The sequence below is a fragment of the Schistocerca piceifrons genome, chromosome 1 (assembly GCF_021461385.2).
Source record: "Schistocerca piceifrons isolate TAMUIC-IGC-003096 chromosome 1, iqSchPice1.1, whole genome shotgun sequence".
NCBI classification, from domain to species: domain Eukaryota; kingdom Metazoa; phylum Arthropoda; class Insecta; order Orthoptera; family Acrididae; genus Schistocerca; species Schistocerca piceifrons.
This window is the reverse complement of record NC_060138.1, coordinates 835791480-835811581: the sequence shown is the minus strand read 5'-3', so window position 1 is coordinate 835811581 and position 20102 is coordinate 835791480. Positions and strand designations below refer to the sequence as shown.

Genomic DNA, 20102 nt, shown 5'->3' with positions numbered 1-20102 from the left:
ACGGAGATCCAAAATGTGAAATAATTTGTGTGAAGGTCACGGTTACAGCAGGCTCAAGCATGGTAATTGGATGTCTCTATAGACCCCTGGCTCAGCAGCTGTTGTGGCAGAGCACCTGAAGGAAAATGTGGAAAATATTTTGAGTAGATTTCCTGACCATGTTATAGTTTTGGGTGGAGATTTTAATTTACCAGATATAGACAGGGAGACTTAAACGTTATAACGGGTGGCAGGACAAAGAATCCAGTGAATTTTTTTAAAGTGCATTATCTGAAAATTACCTTGAGCAGTTAAACAGAGAACCAACTCTTCGTGATAACATATTAGACCTCCTGGTGACAAACAGACCCGAACTATTTGAAACAGTTAACACTGATCAGGGAATCAGCGATCATAAAGCGGTTGTAGCATCGGTGATTTCAGCCATAAATAGAAATATTAAAAAAGTGACAAAATGCAGATTTCAGAGTACTTGACAGCTCAACACAAGAGTTTTATCTCAAGTACAGATAGTGTTGAGGATCAGTGGACAAAGTTCAGAACCATCGTACAATATGCATTAGATGAGTAGGTGCCAAGCAAGATCATAAGAGATGGAAAAGAGCCGCTGTGGTGCAACAACTGAGTTAGGAAACTGCTACAGAAGCAAAGAGAACTTCACAGTAAACATAAACATAGCCAAAGCCTTGCAGACAAACAAAAATTACAACAAGCGAAATGTAGTTTGAGGAGGGCTGTGCGAGAGGTGTTCAACGAATTCGAAAGTAAAGTTCTATGTACTGACTGGGTAGAAAATCCTAAGAAGTTTTGGGCTTATGTCAAAGTGGTAGGTGGATCAAAACAAAATGTCCAGACATTCTGTGATCAAAATGTTCCTGAAACAGAGGATGACAGACTAAAGGCCGAAATACTAAATGTCTTTTTCCAAAGCTGTTTCACAGAGGAAGACTGCACTGTAGTTCCTTCTCTAGATTGTCACACAGATGAATCGAAATAGATGACAGACAGATAGAAAAACAATTAAAATTGTTCAAAAGAGGAAAGGCCGATGGATCTGATGGGATACCAGTTCGATTTTACACAGAGTACGTGAAGGAACTTGCCCCCCTTCTTGCAGCAGTGTACTGTAGGTCTCTAGAAGAGCATAGCATTCCAAAGATTGGAAAAGGGCACAGGTCATCCCCATTTTCAAGAAGGGACATTGAACAGATGTGCAGAACTATAGACCTATATCTCTAACGTTGATCAGTTGTAGAATTTTGGAACATGTATTATGTTTGAGTATAATGACTTTTCTGGAGACTAGGAATCTACTCTGTAGGAATCAGCATGGGTTTCAAAAAAGACAATCAGGTGAAACCCAGCTCACGCTATTCGTCCATGAGATTCAGAGGGCCATAGACACGGGTTCCCAGGTAGATGCCGTGTTTCTTGACTTCTGCAAGGTGTTTGATACAGTTCCCCACAGTTGTTTAATGAACAAAGTAAGAGCATATGGACTTTCAGACCAATTGTGTAATTGGACTGAAGAGATCCTATATATAAGAACGCAGCATGTCATTCTCAATGGAGAGAAGTCTTCCGGAGTAAGGGTGATTTCAGGTGTGCTGCAGGGGAGTCATAGACTGTTGCTATTCACAATATATATAAATGACCTTGTGGATAACATCGGAAGTTCACTGAGGCTTTTTGCGGATGATGCTGTAGTATATCGAGAGGTTGTAACAATGGAAAATTGTACTGAAATGCAGGAGAATCTGCAACAAATTGATGCATGGTGCAGGGGATGGCAACTGAATCTCAATGTAGACAAGTGTAATGTGCTGTGAATACATAGAACGAAAGATCCTTTATCATTTAGCTATAATATAGCAAGTCAGCAACTGGAAGCAGTTAATTCCATAAATTATCTGGGAGTAGGCACAAGGAGTGATGGAGTGATTTAAAATGGAATGAACATATAAAATTAATCATCAGTAAAGCAGATGCCAGACTAAGGAAATGCAGTCTGAAAACAAAGGAAGTAGGTTACAGTACACTTGTTTGCCCACTGCTTGAATACTGCTCACTGGTGTGGGATCCGTACCAGACAGGGTTGATAGAAAAGATAGGGAAGACCCAACGGAGAGCAGCGCACTTAGTTACAGGATCTTTTAGTAATCGTGAAAGTGTTATGGAGATGATAGATAAACTCCATTGGAAGACTCTGCAAGAGAGATGCTCAGTAGCTCAGTACGGGCTTTTGTTGAAGTTTTGAGGACATATCTTCACCAAGGAGTCAAGCAGTATATTGCTCCCCCCTACGTATATCTTGCAAAGAGGCCATGAGGATAAAATCAGAGAGATTAGAGCCCACACAGAGGCATACTGACAATCTTTCTTTCCATGAACAATATGAGACTGGAATAGAAGGGAGAAGCGATAGAGGTACTCAAGGTACCCTCCGCCACACACCATCAGGTGGCTTGCGAAGTGTGGATGTAGATGTAGATGCAGATGCAGATTTCAGGGTATGATAGTCAAAGCCCTCGCAAAGGATATGGTACAGTTTTTTCAGTCCTGGCTGATACTGAGTCATGAGGGGAGTGATCCTTTGGGACTGATTCTTGAGGGTCGGCAGGATTAGAGTGTGTGAGGATAGGGTGCAGAAAATCTGTTTCCAGACTAGATTTTGGGTTAGTGCCTGTCTGTGAAGGCCCTTGTGAGACCTTAATCATAATGGGCAAGGGAGTTCTCAACACTGCAGATACACTGACCATGTGGGGATAGGCTGTAAGGAAGGGATTTTTTGGTTGGGAAGGGATGACAGCTATCGAAACAGAGGTACTCTTGGTGGCTAGTGCGTTTAATATGCACATAGTTTTGTATGCAGCCATCAGAGAGATTGGGTTCAATGTCCAGGAAGGTGGCATTTGGGATGAGGAGGAGCAGGTGTAGTGGATGGGAGAAAACGTGATGACGTTGTGAAGGAATGAGGATAGGGCATCTTGGCCCTGAGTCTAGATCATGAAGATATCATCAATGAACCTCATCCAGACAAAAACTTTGGAGTTTTGAGAGGCTAGGAAGCTCTATACAGCCCATAAAAAGACTGGTATAGTGAAAAACATGAACCATATCCTTTGTAATGGCTTTGATTATCATCATGCCCTGAAATGATGAACATTCTATCCTATACTCTTCCCAACCATCCTGAAGTGGTTTTCCATTATCCAATGGCTGCTTCACAACCTCGACCATGTGGATCCTTCCCTACACCACCAGCAGATGCGACTTACCCTTGCAATATATGCTTCGCTCTCACAGCCCTCCTGGCCTCAATTTCTAATCACTGCCTCCCAATTCACATCTCCACATCACCTTCAGAGTGCGCAGCTCCCCACTGTCTTCCACACCCGTGCATCCATTCCTTGCCAGCGAAACAGGTACCCTCCTCTGAGGCTTTAGCTACCCAATCCCAATCCCTCTTCCTGCCTCCAACCACTCTCCTCCTCTCCCACACCCATCCAACAAAACCCCACCACTTTTTGGTGAGTGGTCACCTGTACTCCTAAAGTGTTCACACTCTGCCAGAACTTCCTTACAATTGTAATTACACAAAAATTACTTTTTTTAAGTATCTGACATAAATACATTGTTTACATATAATATAAAGAATCATCAAGATGTGCAACTGTATTGTTTCACTTGTTTTTAATGATACGAAAATACTGTAATGTGTAGTACATTAACAGCAGTTTTTATGCCACTTATAGCTTTAGCTGGTATCTCTAGAAAACAAACAAATGAAGCACCAATAGTTTATTTAAAAACTGCATGAAATAACAAAGCAGTAATTGCAATGAGCTATGCATGCTCCTATTGCTCCAGAAAAATAAATAAACTGTTTGATTTGCATTATTATTATTGACAGAAAAAACTGGGTATATTGTTGCGCCAATTGCTTAACTTTTTTTTTACATTTATGTAATATTTACTTACCAACAGCAGGTATTTTGGTAAGACAATTTATTAATTTTTTTATAGGCTTTCACAGTTTTGTTGCCCTTTGAACCCGATGTCACTTGTCTTTGATAAAAATGAAACAGAATTATATCATCACTGATAAAAGAGTAGAAAATGGATAGCTATATATAAATCTTATAAATTACAGGTAAATAAAGAAGTCTGCCTGTCAGCTCTAACACCAAACCTTCTAGCCACTGACGTTGCATATTACCTAGTGCGGAAAGGGGTAAGACTACCAGTAGCTGCTAAAAAAGTGACCTTGGAACTAAAAACCTATCCTCAATCTTCAAGTTATAATTTTGTCTTACATGGCTTACTGATTTGATGTGCCTAATAGGTTCCTTTCCGTGAAGCACATCATGTCGTTGGTGAAGTTGTTGCCACAGCTGAAAAACAGAAGAAACAGATAACGGATCTCACCGTAAACGAACTTCAGCTGATAAGGTATGTAAAATGTGCAAGTTCACGTATTAACAGATGAGTGATCAGTTGATCTCTCACTCTGACATATATTAGGATCCTCTAAAACTTCCTTCTGATTTCCTTTACTTTCTGCCCATTATCTTCTCTTCTTCTTATCAATGCATCTTTGAAATATTTCCATAATCATCTCTCCTCAGCTTTAGCCTCCAGGCTTTCCCTCAGTAGTAAGCATTGTATTTCAGCTCCATTTTTCGTACTGCAGTTTCGAAACAGAAGTTCAATCTAAATGTAGTAAATGCGCATTAGAAAATCACTTTCATTTTGTATTTATTACTTATGATATTTACTTAATCTAAAGGAACATGACTTGATATTCACTTCCAATATGACAAATGTGCCCTACAGGAATGGATGTACTATTTCTACTTGACCATCAGATTTAAACATAAACCTCATATTCTAAAATTCTGTTTTACTTTATTTCTGTAAAATTAATGGGTGCTCGTTCCTCAAAATGTGACATATATTTTAGTATTCTAAAGTCTATTATTTACATCTGAATACCATGTTACAGCTCTAAATTTAGTGATGATATTAAGAAGATATGGGATTACACTAACAGTGTTGAACAATACAGAAGCACTGGTGGAACCTGCAGTGACAGCATTCTGCTTCAAATTAGAACATTGAAAGAATGGGTAGAGAAGGAAAAACAGCAGTTTTCTAAAATGGAGATGCCTGTCTCTTCAAACTAAGGCATTGCCAGTATAAACCACCACTGACATAAATTTGTGAGCCATAATTATAAAATACATCATTAAAAAGGATATTGTATTACTATTTTTAAGCTCTCATGTACACTTTTCTTTTGTGTTAATCTGAATGATATATTATGTATTTAATAAGTGAACAAATGAGAATAAAAATACAATCAATTCACATATAACAGAAACCTGTCTTTACTATGTTGCATTCAACAGCATTTGTCACTACCTTCTGAAGTGACAAGATTTGTATGTGAATGCAGATGTAGTGATAGTACTGAAAGTTCTGATGAAAACAAAATGCTAATATAGATCAATATGATTTCTTGGCAGTTACAAGTCACATCCTTATACGACATTCACAGAGGAAAAGAACATAAGAACATATCAAATGGGGCTTTGTTTCTCATCTTTGTACTAGATAGAGATATTCATTATGTATTAGACAACATTAACACATTCACTGGAGGTATGTGGTGTGATTTGCTTCTCTGAAAATTTTATGGTGTTCTGAGTCATTACTAAGACTGTTGTATGAGATTTTTATTCTACGGAGATTGCAGGGTTATGTCCTATTGAATAACATTCTATGAATGTTCTACATTCAGAAAAAAATGTTGTTTAGTGTTCCAGTCCCATCTAAACGTCAAGAAAGAATCCATATTCATATTAAACTGCAAGTGCGTAAAACTGATACAGCAACTGACACCTTTCTTGCCCATCTTTCTTCACGTAATTTAGTACTCCAGTGTTATTAGGCATTAAATTAATCCATCTCAATCTAAAGACTCCTACAAAACCCATCACAGTAACTTAATGACCAACCTTGACCAAAACTGAATGACAAAGAGCGTCAACTTTTGCACAACTAATATATGATAGAAAAGCTTCACATTACATTTATTCACTTACGAGGGTCGTCATTAACATCCATTCATAAAGTTGAAACAGCATTAATATAACAGATAAAAATGATCTCCGCTACTCATTATTTAATGTTACTCTGTCTGGTGCAGCAGAGAGTAAATTAAAATATGCTACCAAAAAAATTTAAAACCTCCACACTCAGTTACAAGCAAGAGCAAGAGATCATTTCAGAGAGAGGACATACTATCTGCAGGCAGGATGGGCACAGCCGCAGATGACTCCAGACTGCCTGTTTAACACCTGAAGAAATAGTACAAACAAAAGATAACATTACAGTATCTGGATCTGCTTCCTTTTTCTGCAGACCACTGTTAAGTACATTGCAGAGGTAACTTAGTGTTGCACCATATACTAGGATCTCACTCTATTCCATTCGTGTACTAATCCTGGGATTAATGACAGCTTAAATGCCTCTGTGTACACTGTAATCAATCAGTGCCCATGTGAATTACATGTAAGGAGATTTAGTACAATCCTAGATTCCTTTCATAACTGCGGTTGGAGCATTTTAAGTAGATTTTAGTGGGGTTGTTGGTGTCTATCTGCAGATGTCATCAGTTCTGATTTTTCAGCATTTCCATAGATCAAACAAACCTCTCACCATTTGTGATTCTCTTCATTGTGTATCTTCATTATCCCCTGTTAGTTGTACACACTTCAGCAATTCATCAGTATTCTACAATGTGACACACAAGAGTTTTGTAGTCAATCTCCTTTGTTGATTGACATCATTTTCTCAGTATACTACCAATGCATCAAAGTCTGATACCTACCTTGCCCAAGACTGAGCCTACATGATCATTCCATTTCATATTCCATGTGTTGTTGCACCTAAGTATTTGTGTGCATTGACTGCATCCAGTTGTAGCTCAGTGAGATTGTGTTACAGGATACTATGTTTAAACATCATGTGAGGTACCCAATTTTACATTTCTGAACATTTAAAGCAAGTTGCTAGTCTTTGCACCCCTTTTAAATTTTATCAATATGTGACTGATCATTTTTGTGCCATTTTTGAGATATGACTTTATTATGGTACAGATTACTGCATCACCTGCAGAAGCCTGAGGTTACTGTTAATACAGTCTGCCATATCATTAATTACTAATTTACAACATATAGGCTACAGAAATAGTACCAAGGCATTTACCCAGGGCACTCCTGAAAATACAGTACTTTTGTCAATGACTCTTTATGTTTTGAGACCCCATATGATTACACAGTTACAGGCATTGGTAATGACTCAATTTTTTTATGCCAAGAAATATTATATCTTCCTAATTTCCACATCCATTGCTTTTTAAGATGTGTGAGAAAAGTGTGAGTTGTGATTTGCATGACCCATGTTTTCGAAATTAATGCTAGTTGTCTTAATGGAGACCATTCTGGTCAAAATATCACACTGCTTTTGAGCTGAGAACATGTTCGAAGATTCTATAGCAGATGGAAGTAAATGTTAGAGGACTGCAGTTTTGTAGATCACTTCTGCTACTTCATGTAGACTGGTGTCACCTGTGCTTTCTTTCAGCTACTGAACACAATTTTCAGTTTTAGGAGTTTATGGTATATTATGGTTCTTATGGCAGATAAATCAGTCACACATTCAATGTAGAAATTGGTTGAGACTGTACTGGGTTCCGGACATTGTTCAGTTTCACTAAATTTAGCTGTTTCTCAACACTACTGCCATTAATATCTATGCTACTCATCTCTCAATTCATGCAGGAATCATCAGACTATGAACTTAGGTCCATTGTAGTAGGAACTTAATTTGTATGAGAAATGTTTTATTCAGTGTTAGCTGTCAAGGAAACACTAAAAGCTATGATTGGAGCCTTCTGACAGTCACCATCTCATCCACAAAAGTAAGTGTTAACCCAAAGGAAACCCTCATCTGACTAGGATTAGCTCTCTCCAGTCATGGCACGACAGAGGGCATGATATTTTTGTAACCCTGCATTGTATTGAAGAAATTCAAATGTCATAAGTATCAGTGAAACTTATGCTTTCTGTAATGTCTCTCCAGAACAAATACTTCAGAAATAGATCATTATGGTATTGTTTAAGGAAAACATAACTGACAACTCAGAGGGTGTATACATGGACAATATAATAAGTTATGATGATATGTTTGTGGAAACAATGATAATCAAAGAATGAAGGATTAACAAAAGAGGTAAACATCTACAAGTTCAGTCAAACCGGTAAGTTCACCCCATTCCTGAGACAGGAGCTGAAGTCATTTAATTAAAGCAAGGATTGTGTGGAAGAACCATGGCATCAGGCTTTACAAAATATATATATAGCTACAGTTGAAGACTACGAAAATGCTATCTGACTCTTTAGTCGCTTCTCGATAGAAAAAATTCATAATTATAAATGAGAAGAACAATATTGTGGCTGTTTTATAGTACTAATTCATTCCACTAACTAATGATGGCCTTGCAAGCTGAAAACCAGTAAACAAAATAAATTAATATTGTAGAATAGTCTACAATACGGAACTTTTAATTTATGGTTTTTGACAGCACAAATTCTTAGCAGTGTGCAACCAATATCAGAAAGATACTACAAAAACAACACATACTATGCAGTACATAAAATTTTAATTGAAACTCACTTGATTAGGAGAAAGTCAGTGCATAAAGTATTCAGTTGTGATATCATAAAAGAACATAGTATGGGATCTTATTGAGTATGACTTTCATTAAACTTTACCAGCACTGGGAAAAACTACTGAAAAGTATTCAAATGCTTAGTGTGATATAAAAATGTCTTTGATTGTTCTTTGTAGCCATGTACATTGTAAAAAGAAAACATTATGAACATAGTGTACATCCATGGAGGTATGTTCCATCTTTGCAACTAAATGAAAGGCACTCTGTTTTTTGACATACATGTTTCTCTTCTTTTATTTATGGAGCGTCTTTAGTGGCCTATAAAACAGGAGCTGTGATAGTTGTTTCTAGCCATTATGTAGTAATTGCAAGTGGTTTTTAGACACACGCACGCACACACACACACACACACACACACACACACACACACACACACACACACACATTGTGTAGTAATTGCGCAAGTGTTACTATGCTACATTTTCCCTTGTTATTCCCTTGCTTTTCAGGTTATAACTTTTGCAGAAGAAGTTTCATATCAGGAGTTTCTTATGATTTACAATATTGTTAACCATGTGTACCATCCTGGAGATTTATTTACTCAGTTTCCATACTCCAGATGGCTGATTTTGGCACTCCTCAGGAATTTATTCTACAGATTAAGGCCTATGTTTGATACTGTGTGATAAATTAAGCATGTACATTTGATAGACTTAAGTAAGATGAGTCATGATGAACATACAAAACACGGATTCCACTTAAACAGGAAAGGAAAGGCCAAGCTAGTTTCCTACATAAGCAAACTGTGCGAGAAAGACAGTGTGGGGAAAGATCCAATTGCTCTGGGCTACAACAGCGAGACTTTTTTAGAATAAAGGACCATAATAATAGTTTTCAGGGATGTATTTCGGATATGACTGAGTCCTGTGCGTGCAAAGAAAAGCCAGGCTGTGAAGTAAGTGCTCAGTCATTGAAAGTCAGTTCCAAAAAACCAGTGTATGCAAAATGTCGTAAAAAGTGTAGCTCAAACAATTTTGATTCGTGCAAAATGGTAAATAAACAAGAAGGGATAACACCCTTAATGTTAATGCACTTAAATGTGCAATATCTCAGAAACAAACTAGACATTCTACAAATATTCATAGAGGAACACTTGCCACATGTACTAGTAATAACGGAACATGGACTAAAATGCAGTGAAATAATATACTATAGATTAGAAGGTTACTTACTAGCAAGTAGTTATTGTAGGCAAAACCATAAAGGTGGTGGTGTGGCAATTTATGTTAATAAGGATGTAGAAGCTAAAAAAATTTCCTTTCTTGAACACCAGACCAAAGAAGGATCAATTGAAATGACAGGTATTGTACTCCACAGTAATGATCTTAAGTTACCAAAGCATAAAGTGATTGGAGTGTATAGGCCACCAAACGCTGATGTAATGCCTTTATGGATAAACTTAGTAGTGTTGCTGTTCAGGCTGGTTCTAATGACCTTACTATATTAGGTGACTTTAATATAGATGCAAACTCAAATAGCATAGTAAACTTGAAACTCAGTGATGTACTGACCTGATACAACCTTGTAAATATAGTGAACTCTGACACAAGAGTGACGGACACATGTTCCACTAGAATAGATCATGCTGTAATCAACAAAGATGTTATAGATAAGGTAAATTACAGTAACTTAGATTTTCTTTATTCTGACCACTTCTGTCAGGTGGTAGAATACACAAATTCAGTTGTGCCTAAAATAACAAAAATTGTGCTACAGAAATGAATGCAGAATACCTCAAATATTAATGCTCTTAAAGTCAAACTAACGAATGAGAAATGGGATTCTGTGTACCAGGTAAAAGGGTCAAATGAGAAATGGAATGAATTCTACTCAACCCTATTGCATCATTACGAATATAGTTGCCCAGTCAGAGAAATCCACTGTCAAAATAGAAGTAATCCTAGACTAAAACTCCCAACAAATCTGATTAGGCTCAGGCAGCAAATACATGTTCCAAACCAGCTTTATAAAGCTACTACTATGCAGGTTTTCAAGGAAAAATACAATAGGGCCAAGCAAACTTTTAAAACTGAAATTGTCAATCTAAGGAAGTAGATTAACAGCAAAACAATAGAACAGTCTGACAACGTAAGCAAAGCATCTTGGAATCTGATTCATAAATACCGAAAAGGACCCAACAAGATGAACATGGAAGCACTCAGCTTAAGACATGATGGTAACATTATAAAAGACCCAGATACTATACGTAATATTTTTAATAACTACTACATTTCTGGTGAACAATCAAGCCATATTATAGATTCGCAGGTAGAGACCCGATGCCATCTCACCCAGTGTACCGACTTTGAATTTGTGGAAGTGAATGAACAGGAGGTTCGCAGGGCAATATACATGATAAAGAAAAAAATTTCATCTGGATGGGATGGCGTATCTAGTGCTATTACTAAAGCATGCTTAAAAGAAATTTCTAAACCTCTTACTCACCTGATTAATTGCAGCATTAGAGAAAACATGTATCCAACGGTTCTAAAAATGAGTGTAGTGAAACCAGTGTATAAAAAGGGAAGTAAGGAAGAAATCTCCAACTATAGACCAATATCATTAATTCCCACTTTTAGTAAGATATTCGAAAGCATTATCCTTTCTCAGCTAAGTGCCTTTTTCACAAAACATAAACTGCTTGTAGATTCGCAGCATGGCTTCAGAAAAGAGCTAAGTACAACCACAGCAGTTAACAGTTCATCCATGAAGTTTACTGTCTGTTGGACCAGAAGACGCAGACTGCAGGTATATTTTTGGACCTGACAAGAGCATTTGATATGGTAAACCATAGGGTACTTCTTAAAAAACTAAAATTTTATAGTATTGGGGATCAAGCCATGAATCTTCTAACCACATACCTGTTGAATCATAAGCAAAGCACTAAGTTGTCATACAAACTAGATAATAAAATCATGAACTCCCAGTCCACCAGTGAACCTGTATTACAAGGTGTACCACAGGGCTCAATCCTTGGACCCTTTCTCCTCCTTATATATATTAACGACATTGCACAACCCATTAACTCCCATATTGTAAGCTATGCAGATGACATGTCAATATTATTCTATGGGAGCGAATCTAAAGAGCTAGAATCTCTTGCTACTAGTGGTGTAACAGAAGTAACAAAATACTTCAATGATCAGGGACTCAGGGTGAATGTCACCAAATCTCAACTACTGACATTTAAAACAGGCAGTTCTCATAACAACAATATGAATAGCGTGTGTAATGCAACAGAAAATGGTAACTGTATATTCCTAGGTATATATGTTGATAAAAATCTGCGATGGACATACCACATTAATTTCATATGCAGAAAAGTCAGTAGTGCCATATATATCCTCAGCCAGCTCACAAAGATAGTTCCTAGCCAAGCACTGAAATTAGTATATTATGGAACACTTTACCCCTTTCTCAATTACGGAATTGAACTATGGGGCTGTGCAGCTGATGTACATTTAAAAAGAATACTACTACTGCTACATAAAAGGGCAAAAAGACTTATACATGGGATGGGACATAGAAATTCATGTCGTGAAGTTTTTGTGCAGCACGAATATCTGACAATATATTCTCTGCACATCTTCAAAATAGTTGTAATTTTTGTAAGTTAACCAACAGAAGCTATCAAGGGCAGTGATGTACACAATTACAACACTAGAACAAAGTGTAACTATTTTCGTAACAGAACAACGTTAAAAATGACTGATAGAAGTACATATATCAGTGCTTTGATTTGGTATAACAAGCTACCAAACTCTCTAAGAACGTGCACGGGAAATGTTTTTAAAACAAAATTAAAATCTTTTCTAGTAGAAAAATGTTTATATTCTTTCAATGAATTTTAAGATAGTGACTGTAACATGAGGCATTAGCATATCAGTTGTAATGTGATAAATGTAAAAAATAGACATAAGAAGCAACAGCTACAGAATATAGTGTATTTTATAAGTATAAATATAACCATAGTATTAAGTCTGACGTTTGAAAAAGCCATCATTATGATGGCTCCATGCAAAGAAAATGTAAATAAATAAATAAACTAATATACTTCTTTTGGCCAGGAAAGCCTTCTTTGCCTGTACTAGTCTACGTTTATGTACCCTTATTTTGCCCATCATTTGTTATTTTGCTTCCAAAGTAGCAGAATTCCTTAATTTTGTTTTCTTCACGGACACCAGTTTCGATGGTAAATTTATGACTAATTTCGTTTCTACTGCTCCTTTTTCCTTTGCCCCCCCCCCACCCTTTTTTTAGTTCATTCTCAATCTATATTCTGTACTCATTAGAATGTTCACACCATTCAACACATCCATCAATGCATCTTCACTTTCAGTGGAGACAGCAATGTCGTCAATGAATCTTACCTTGATACCCTTTCACCCAGAATATTAATTCCACTCTTGAGCCTCCCTCTTCTTTCCATCATTGCTGCTTAAAAGTATAGACTGGACAGTGGGCCAAAGACTACATCTCTGTCTTACACCTTTTTTAATTTTAGCACTTCACTCTGGTTTTCCATTCTCAGTGTTCCTTCTTGGTTCTGTTGCATCATCTGTCTTACCCTACACCATCCATTATTAAGCACAGCATCTCTTGTGCATTTATCTTTTTGAAAGGCAGGCTGGTTGTCATCTAATAGCACCTAAATTTTCTTCACCATTCTTCTGTATATTATTCCAGTCAGCAATTTCATGCAGAAATTGTTAAGCTGACTGTTGGGTACTTGCATTTACTCGCTCTTGCTATCTTCATGACTGTATAGATAATATTTTCCCAAACATATGATGGTATGTTGCTAGTTTCATAGATTCTGCACATTAATCCTGATAGCCATTTGGAAGCCACATTCAGCAATGATTTTGGAAATTCCAAAGGAATGTTATCTATCCCTTCTACCTTACCTGGTCACAAGTTTTCAAAAGCTCTACTGATCTCTAACTGTAACATTGGATCCCATATATCTTCCATATCAACTTCCATTTCTTCTGCCAACATATCATCAAACAAGTCCTCCCTTTCATATAGGCCTTCAATGTACTCTTCGCACCTATTCATACCACCTCTGAATTTAAAAGTGGAATTTCCAATTCTCTTCATATTCTTAATGTTGAAGTCCTTGATTTTAATATCAGTGAATCAGTACTTCTGATGATCATTTCCTGTTGTAGTGTGAGATTTAGGTGGAGTGGGGTTTGGGCTGGGGTTGTGCAGATGTGGGTCTCAATATTGCTATTATAACTTTATTTACAATGCAAATGCCAATTAAACAAGACAGAAAAGAGTGTTGTACACAGATTTCTTGAGGCATGAATAAACTTTGAAAGTACTTGAACAACACAAGATATCTTACTGAAATAATCATGATAATCAATGCCAGACATTCAGTCTGGCCCCACACAGACAACCCAAATAACAACATAACATTTCAAAATATACGGCCTTCGGAATTCAATAGTCATGACAAAAGCAACTTATTACATCAACAAATACCTTACTTCTTACCTGGTTACTACTAGCCATCCCCAACCACCAAGAGAATAACTACCAATATACTGCTCAGATACCTACAATTGCATCTTACTAATCAGTACACCAGTAACATATATATAAATTCATTCATATATGAGAACAGAGCAATTCACACTAGACAGCATGAATCATAGATTCAATAAGACCTGTACTGAATCAACAAAAAAATCACAAAGTACAAAACAGATCCACATTTGTAAGAGGCTTATAAATTACATTTAACCTTTGAACCAAGCACTGGAAAATCCAGGATGGAATGTAACAATATTATGAAAAGGAAAGTAAGTAGCTACTCACCATATAGTGATATAGTGGAGGTGCTGAGTCGCAGATAGGCACAACAAAAAGACTGCCACAAATAAAGCTTTTGGCCACTAAGGCCTTCATCAACAATAGAGGACACACACACACACACACACACACACACACACACACACACACACACACTCACACACACGCAGAACTGCAGTCTCAGGCAACTGAAATCACACTGCAAGAAGGAACATCAATGCATGGCTGGGGGTAAGGAGGAGGCTGGGGTGGGGATAGTCTGGTAGGGGTGTCGGACAGTGAAGTGCTGCAGGTTAGATGGAGGGCAGGGCAAAGGAGGGGAGGAGGTGGGGGTAAATAGCAGAAAAGGAGAGAAGTAAAAAGACTGAGTGTGATGGTGGAAATATGGCTTTATATTGCTGGAATGGGAACAGGGAGGGGGCTGGATGGCTGAGGACAGTGACTAATGAAACTGAGGCCAGGAGGGATACAGGTATGCAGGATGTATTGCAGGGAAAGTTCCCATGTGAGCAATTCAGAAAAGCTGGTGTTCATAGGAAGGTTCCATATGGCACAGGCTGTGAACCTACCATTGAAATGAAGGATGTAATGTTTGGCACCATGTTCAGCAACAGGATAGTCCACTTATTTCTTGGCCACAGTTTGTCGGTGGCCACTCACGTGGACAGACAGCTTGTTGGCTGTCATGCCCACATAGAATGCAGCACAGTGGTTGCAGGTTAGCTTGTGGATCACATGACTGATTTCACAGGTAGCCTTGCCTTTGATGGGATAGGTGATGTTTGGAGTGAAGTAGGTGATGGTGGGAGGATGTATGGGACAGGTCTTGAATCTAGGTCTATTACAGGGGTATGAGATATGAGGTAAGGGGTTGGAAGCAGAGGTTGTATAAGGATGGACAGTTATATTGTGTAGGTTTAGTGGACAGTGGAATACCACTGTGGGAGGAGTGGGAAGGATAGGGGGACTATTTTCCGTGGGGTAATTTGGTATGGTGGATGGCACACCTGTAACGTCAGCAGAGGATCTTTTTGCTCGAGTCCACAGGGTGACTGAAATACTTCAAGGACAACTGCACATGCTGGCTCATGTGCGTAAAGCTCAGCACTGCCAGTGTAGGTTCTCAATTGACATAAGAAGTACATAGTTCGAAGCCCATTTGTAATGTAGACAGTGCAATATGCTATGTTGGGTTTATTGACATAATGTGGAGCGCACACCCATCTCAGACTTTGAAGCTCTCCAGTGCCCAAACCGTGTGATTCTGGATATGCATTTCTTCTTAAAAACAGAGCAGTTTGCCTTCATGCTCTACTAAATGGTAGCGACTTTCTTGGGACACCCTGTATATCTAACTGGAATATTTATGTGATTATTACAGCGAGTCTGGTTGTTTGAAGGAATGTAAGGATGTGTAACAAAGTAAGTGCAAGAGTGGTTATAAATTGGCCATAATTAATACTGCAATTCTTGACTAATCTGAGCTGTTTGTACGACGGTTTCCTCGGCGCTGGTTTTGGATAGCACCATTCTGCTATGCACAATGCGAGTGCCTTGAGACGTAGACACTAGGACATATGGAAGTTTGGGTCGGTACTGGAGGTGAGCTCGGAAGGTGGTTAAGGCGACCGCTCGTGCAAAGCGGCAAATCAAATTCGATTCCCAGTCCGGCACAGATTTTCATACGTTACTAGTGAATCGTATCTATACGCTGTGCAATTTAATACGCAATTTACTAATGCATTTCATAAACTTTCATAATTGCTTAAACTGTCGAGTGCACCGACGGTCCAGTGAGGCTTTTAGCTTTTAGTGGGTGGAGAACGTAGCTCAGGTTGAAGGTGGTTCTGCTATGTTTACGGGGTGTTATCATTATATAATTTGGGCCCACTCTTTCAGATTATCGGGAACATCTCCCTTCTTTTCAACAGATTTACTTTTCCCTCGATGAAATGGGTGGTTGCATGGAGCGATGTCTTGCCGTCTAATGATTACTAAGAAAAAGGTCTCAACAAAAAGAGTGCAAGTAAAAACTTTGCATTATTGTAGAAGTCTATACCATCAACCGTTATTTTTGAAAACTTTATTTAGGGTACTAGTTTCAACGCCTCAGCGGCGTCTTCTTCAGGCCCCAGTACATCGAACGTCCACAGTATTCTAGTCACAGGAACCACTGTAGTAATGGATTCCGTAGACGTCTTTCAAATAGTATGTACTCTCCGCACACATAACAGCAGCGGCGCGGGGTAGCCGTGTGGTCTTAGGCGCCTAACACGCTTCGCGTCGGAGGTTCGAGTCCTCCCTCGGGCACGGGTGTGTGTGTTGTCCTTAGCGTACGTTAGTTTAAGTTACAATAAGTAGTGTGTAAGCCTAGTACAAGTACAAGAGCGGTACCAGATGTGTACGTAACGGGAGATGACTGTCATCTCGTGTTCCGCACACGTCTGGTAACGCTATTGTCCTTGTGCTATCTTTGTACGTGACCTCTGAAGATGGAAATAATTCTGAAACGCGTCACTTGCTGATCGATAAAGTTATTTTCATCTACTATATTACTTTTTATGCGACGTAGCCACCTTAACGACGGATCTACGCATAATTAGTAGAGAGGTCGCTAGCCTACTACGTGACTTAATGCCAGACCTTTAATATATGTACATAATAGCAGAACCACTGTAGTAAATGAACTTCTGTAAAAGTCTTTCGGACAGTGTGTGCTGTCCAGACATGTAACATCAATTCTTTCTGACAGCTGCTGTTATGTGTTCGGAGAGTACACACTATTCGAAAGACGTCTATGGAATCCAGTACTACAGTGGTTCCTGTATTATGTACACATGTGACTGGAATACTGCGGACGATCGGTGTACTGGGGCCTGAAGAAGACGCCGCTGAGGCGTTGAAACTAGTACCCTAAATAAAGTTTTCAAGAATAACGGCTGATGGTATATATGAGAGCTGTTCAATAAAGAATAATCATAATTTTTTTGACAACATACCTTTACTCGTCCTCATAATTTTGGTGGCCCTTCTCAAAGTAGTCTCCCATGAATGCGATGCACTTGTCCCGGCGTTTCTGCCAATCTTCAAATACATGCTGGAAACCATTTTTTGAGAGGTCCTTCAAAACCGCCTCTGCAGCTTTCAACACTGCTTCTGATGATTGATAATGCCTCCCACGAAGGCGTTTGTTCATGTTAGGGAATAGAAAAAAGTCACATATGGCTAAATCCTGGGTATAGGGGGGCTGAGGTATGCACTTCACATTGATTTTTACAAGGTATTCAGCAACAACATTGGCAATATAGGGCCGCGCATTATCGTGGTGCAGCATCCAGTGTGCTTCACGGAACTGTGGTCTTTTGCGCCTGATGTGGACTTGCAATGTTTGCAGGACATCCCTGTAGTATTGTCCAGTTACTGATGTGTGTGCAGATACAACATGCTGATAAAGCATTCTGCGAATATAAAAAAATGAGATGACCGTAACTTTCCCAGAAGGAGCAACTACTTTTGCTTTTTTGGGCATTGGTGATGAAGGAGATTTCCAGACTGAGCTTTGCTGTTTGCTCTCAGGATCAAAATGATGTGGCCAAGTTTCATCAGCAATGATTACATTTTGAAGAAATTCCGGATCTTCCTCTAACATCAACTTTAACTGCATGCAGATCTGCACGCGAATGCCCTTTTGTTCGGGAATCAACAGTCTTGGAACCCATCGCCCACAAACACGTGTCATGTGTAATTTTTCCGTCACGAACGTGTAGGTGGCACCCAATGAAATGTTCAGTATTTCAGAAAGTGATCTTAAGGTAATTCGTCGATCCTATCTCACAATGACAGAAGCAGGCTTGATGTTTTCTTCCGTAAGAGCAGTAAGTGGAGCACCTGGTCCACCTTCCTTTGAAACTGATTGTCTCCCCTCTTTAAACATTTAAACCACCTTCGAGCCATGCTGTAGGGAAAAACAGACGCTCCATAGGCCTCCTGTAACATTGTATAGGCCTCAGCTGAAGATTTGTTGAGACGAAAACAGAGTTTCAAAGCCGCATATTGTTCCTCGCGTGTTACCTCCATTGCAGCGGTAGGCGATACTGAACATGCCTGACCTTGCCTGCCTCTCACAGGCGGGAAACAGGAGTCCCAACAATGAAACTACTACGGCGTGTTTGTTGCACATGAAGCTAACAGAATATCATAAGATTAAATTTTAGCGCGAGAAATTATGACCATAAAAATTTATGATCATTCTTTATTGAACAGCCCTCGTATAACTCTACACCTATACACTGTTTACACCGGTTAGCCATGTCGTACGCAACTGACGTGTTGGCACCTCCTCCACTGCGCATGTTTCCACATTCTCCACAAATCGTATTTATACGAGAGTTCGACCAGTCGCTGTTCATCACTCTATGTTTTTATGATGGACTTAGATTACAAACATTGCGATTGACAAGGATGCTGCAAAATTTCTGTTTTTTAGTTATTACATCAATGTTAATATTTACCTCTCACCGTAATTAATGCGTGAAAATAAAAAATGAAGAATTTTGCCACAGGTTTATTACCGTGATTACTGTGGCAGGTATTCAAAGGAAAACTATAGCTGCGTGTAAATCGTGGATCGAACGCTGTGTTCCTTATAATTAATTCACGATGTGACTGTACGCGGAATACCGTGATAAAATCAAGATCCGCGCCCGTTTCGTTTATCGTAGGGAAAACACGCCCGCTGGCGGAATCGACAGAACCCACAGTTTAAACACCGCAGCCGCACGCGCGAGCGCTCGGCCGTACCGGAAGGCGGCGCAGTGCAGAGGTGGGCGACGATGGGCGGACTGTACCGGCGCTACCTGCTGGAGGTGCTCCAGCACACCACGGTGCAGGGCTGCGTGCACCTCACATACCGCACCAGGCACCCACTCGAGAGGTGCGTACCACTCACACCACGCAGCTGGCGCGCGAACACAAGTACCAAATACACACATCAAAAAAAGTTTTGCATCACCTCGGTTCCGAGAGTTCCGGAACCTGTATAGAAAACTGGAATAGAGATCAACATAAACAGCCCTTTTTTATATTGCTCATAAAAACGACATATTGCATGTTGTACCACCCTATAGCGAGAGCTTCAGAGGCGGTGGTCTAGATTGCTGTACACACCGGTACCTCTAATACCCAGTAGCACGTCCTCTTTCATTGATGCATGCCAGTATTCGTCGTGGCATATTATCCACAAGTTAATCATGGCACTGTTGGTCCAGGTTGTCCCACTCCTCAAAGACGATTCGGCGTAGATCACTCAGAATGGTTGGTGGGTCACGTCGTCCATAAACAGCCCTTTTCAATCTATCCCAGGCATATTCGATAAGGTTCATGTCTGGAGAACATGCTGGCCACTTTGGTCGAGTGAAGTCGTTATCCTGAAGGAAGTCATTCACAAGATGTGTACGATGGGGCGCGAATTGTCGTC

General features: G+C 39.2%; 1 protein-coding gene across 1 annotated transcript in view; it reads left to right on the top strand.

The window, feature by feature from the left end:
- Window positions 1-5383, top strand: part of LOC124790644 (argininosuccinate lyase) — a 65389-nt gene extending 60006 nt beyond the window's left edge. Inside the window, exons 10-12 of the mRNA XM_047257799.1 lie at window positions 4154-4234; window positions 4346-4452; window positions 5006-5383. Coding sequence (XP_047113755.1) covers window positions 4154-4234; window positions 4346-4452; window positions 5006-5186 — 369 coding nt within the window. The 3' untranslated portion in view covers window positions 5187-5383. The remainder of the gene's footprint in view (window positions 1-4153; window positions 4235-4345; window positions 4453-5005) is intronic.
- The last annotated feature ends 14719 nt before the right edge of the window (window positions 5384-20102 follow it).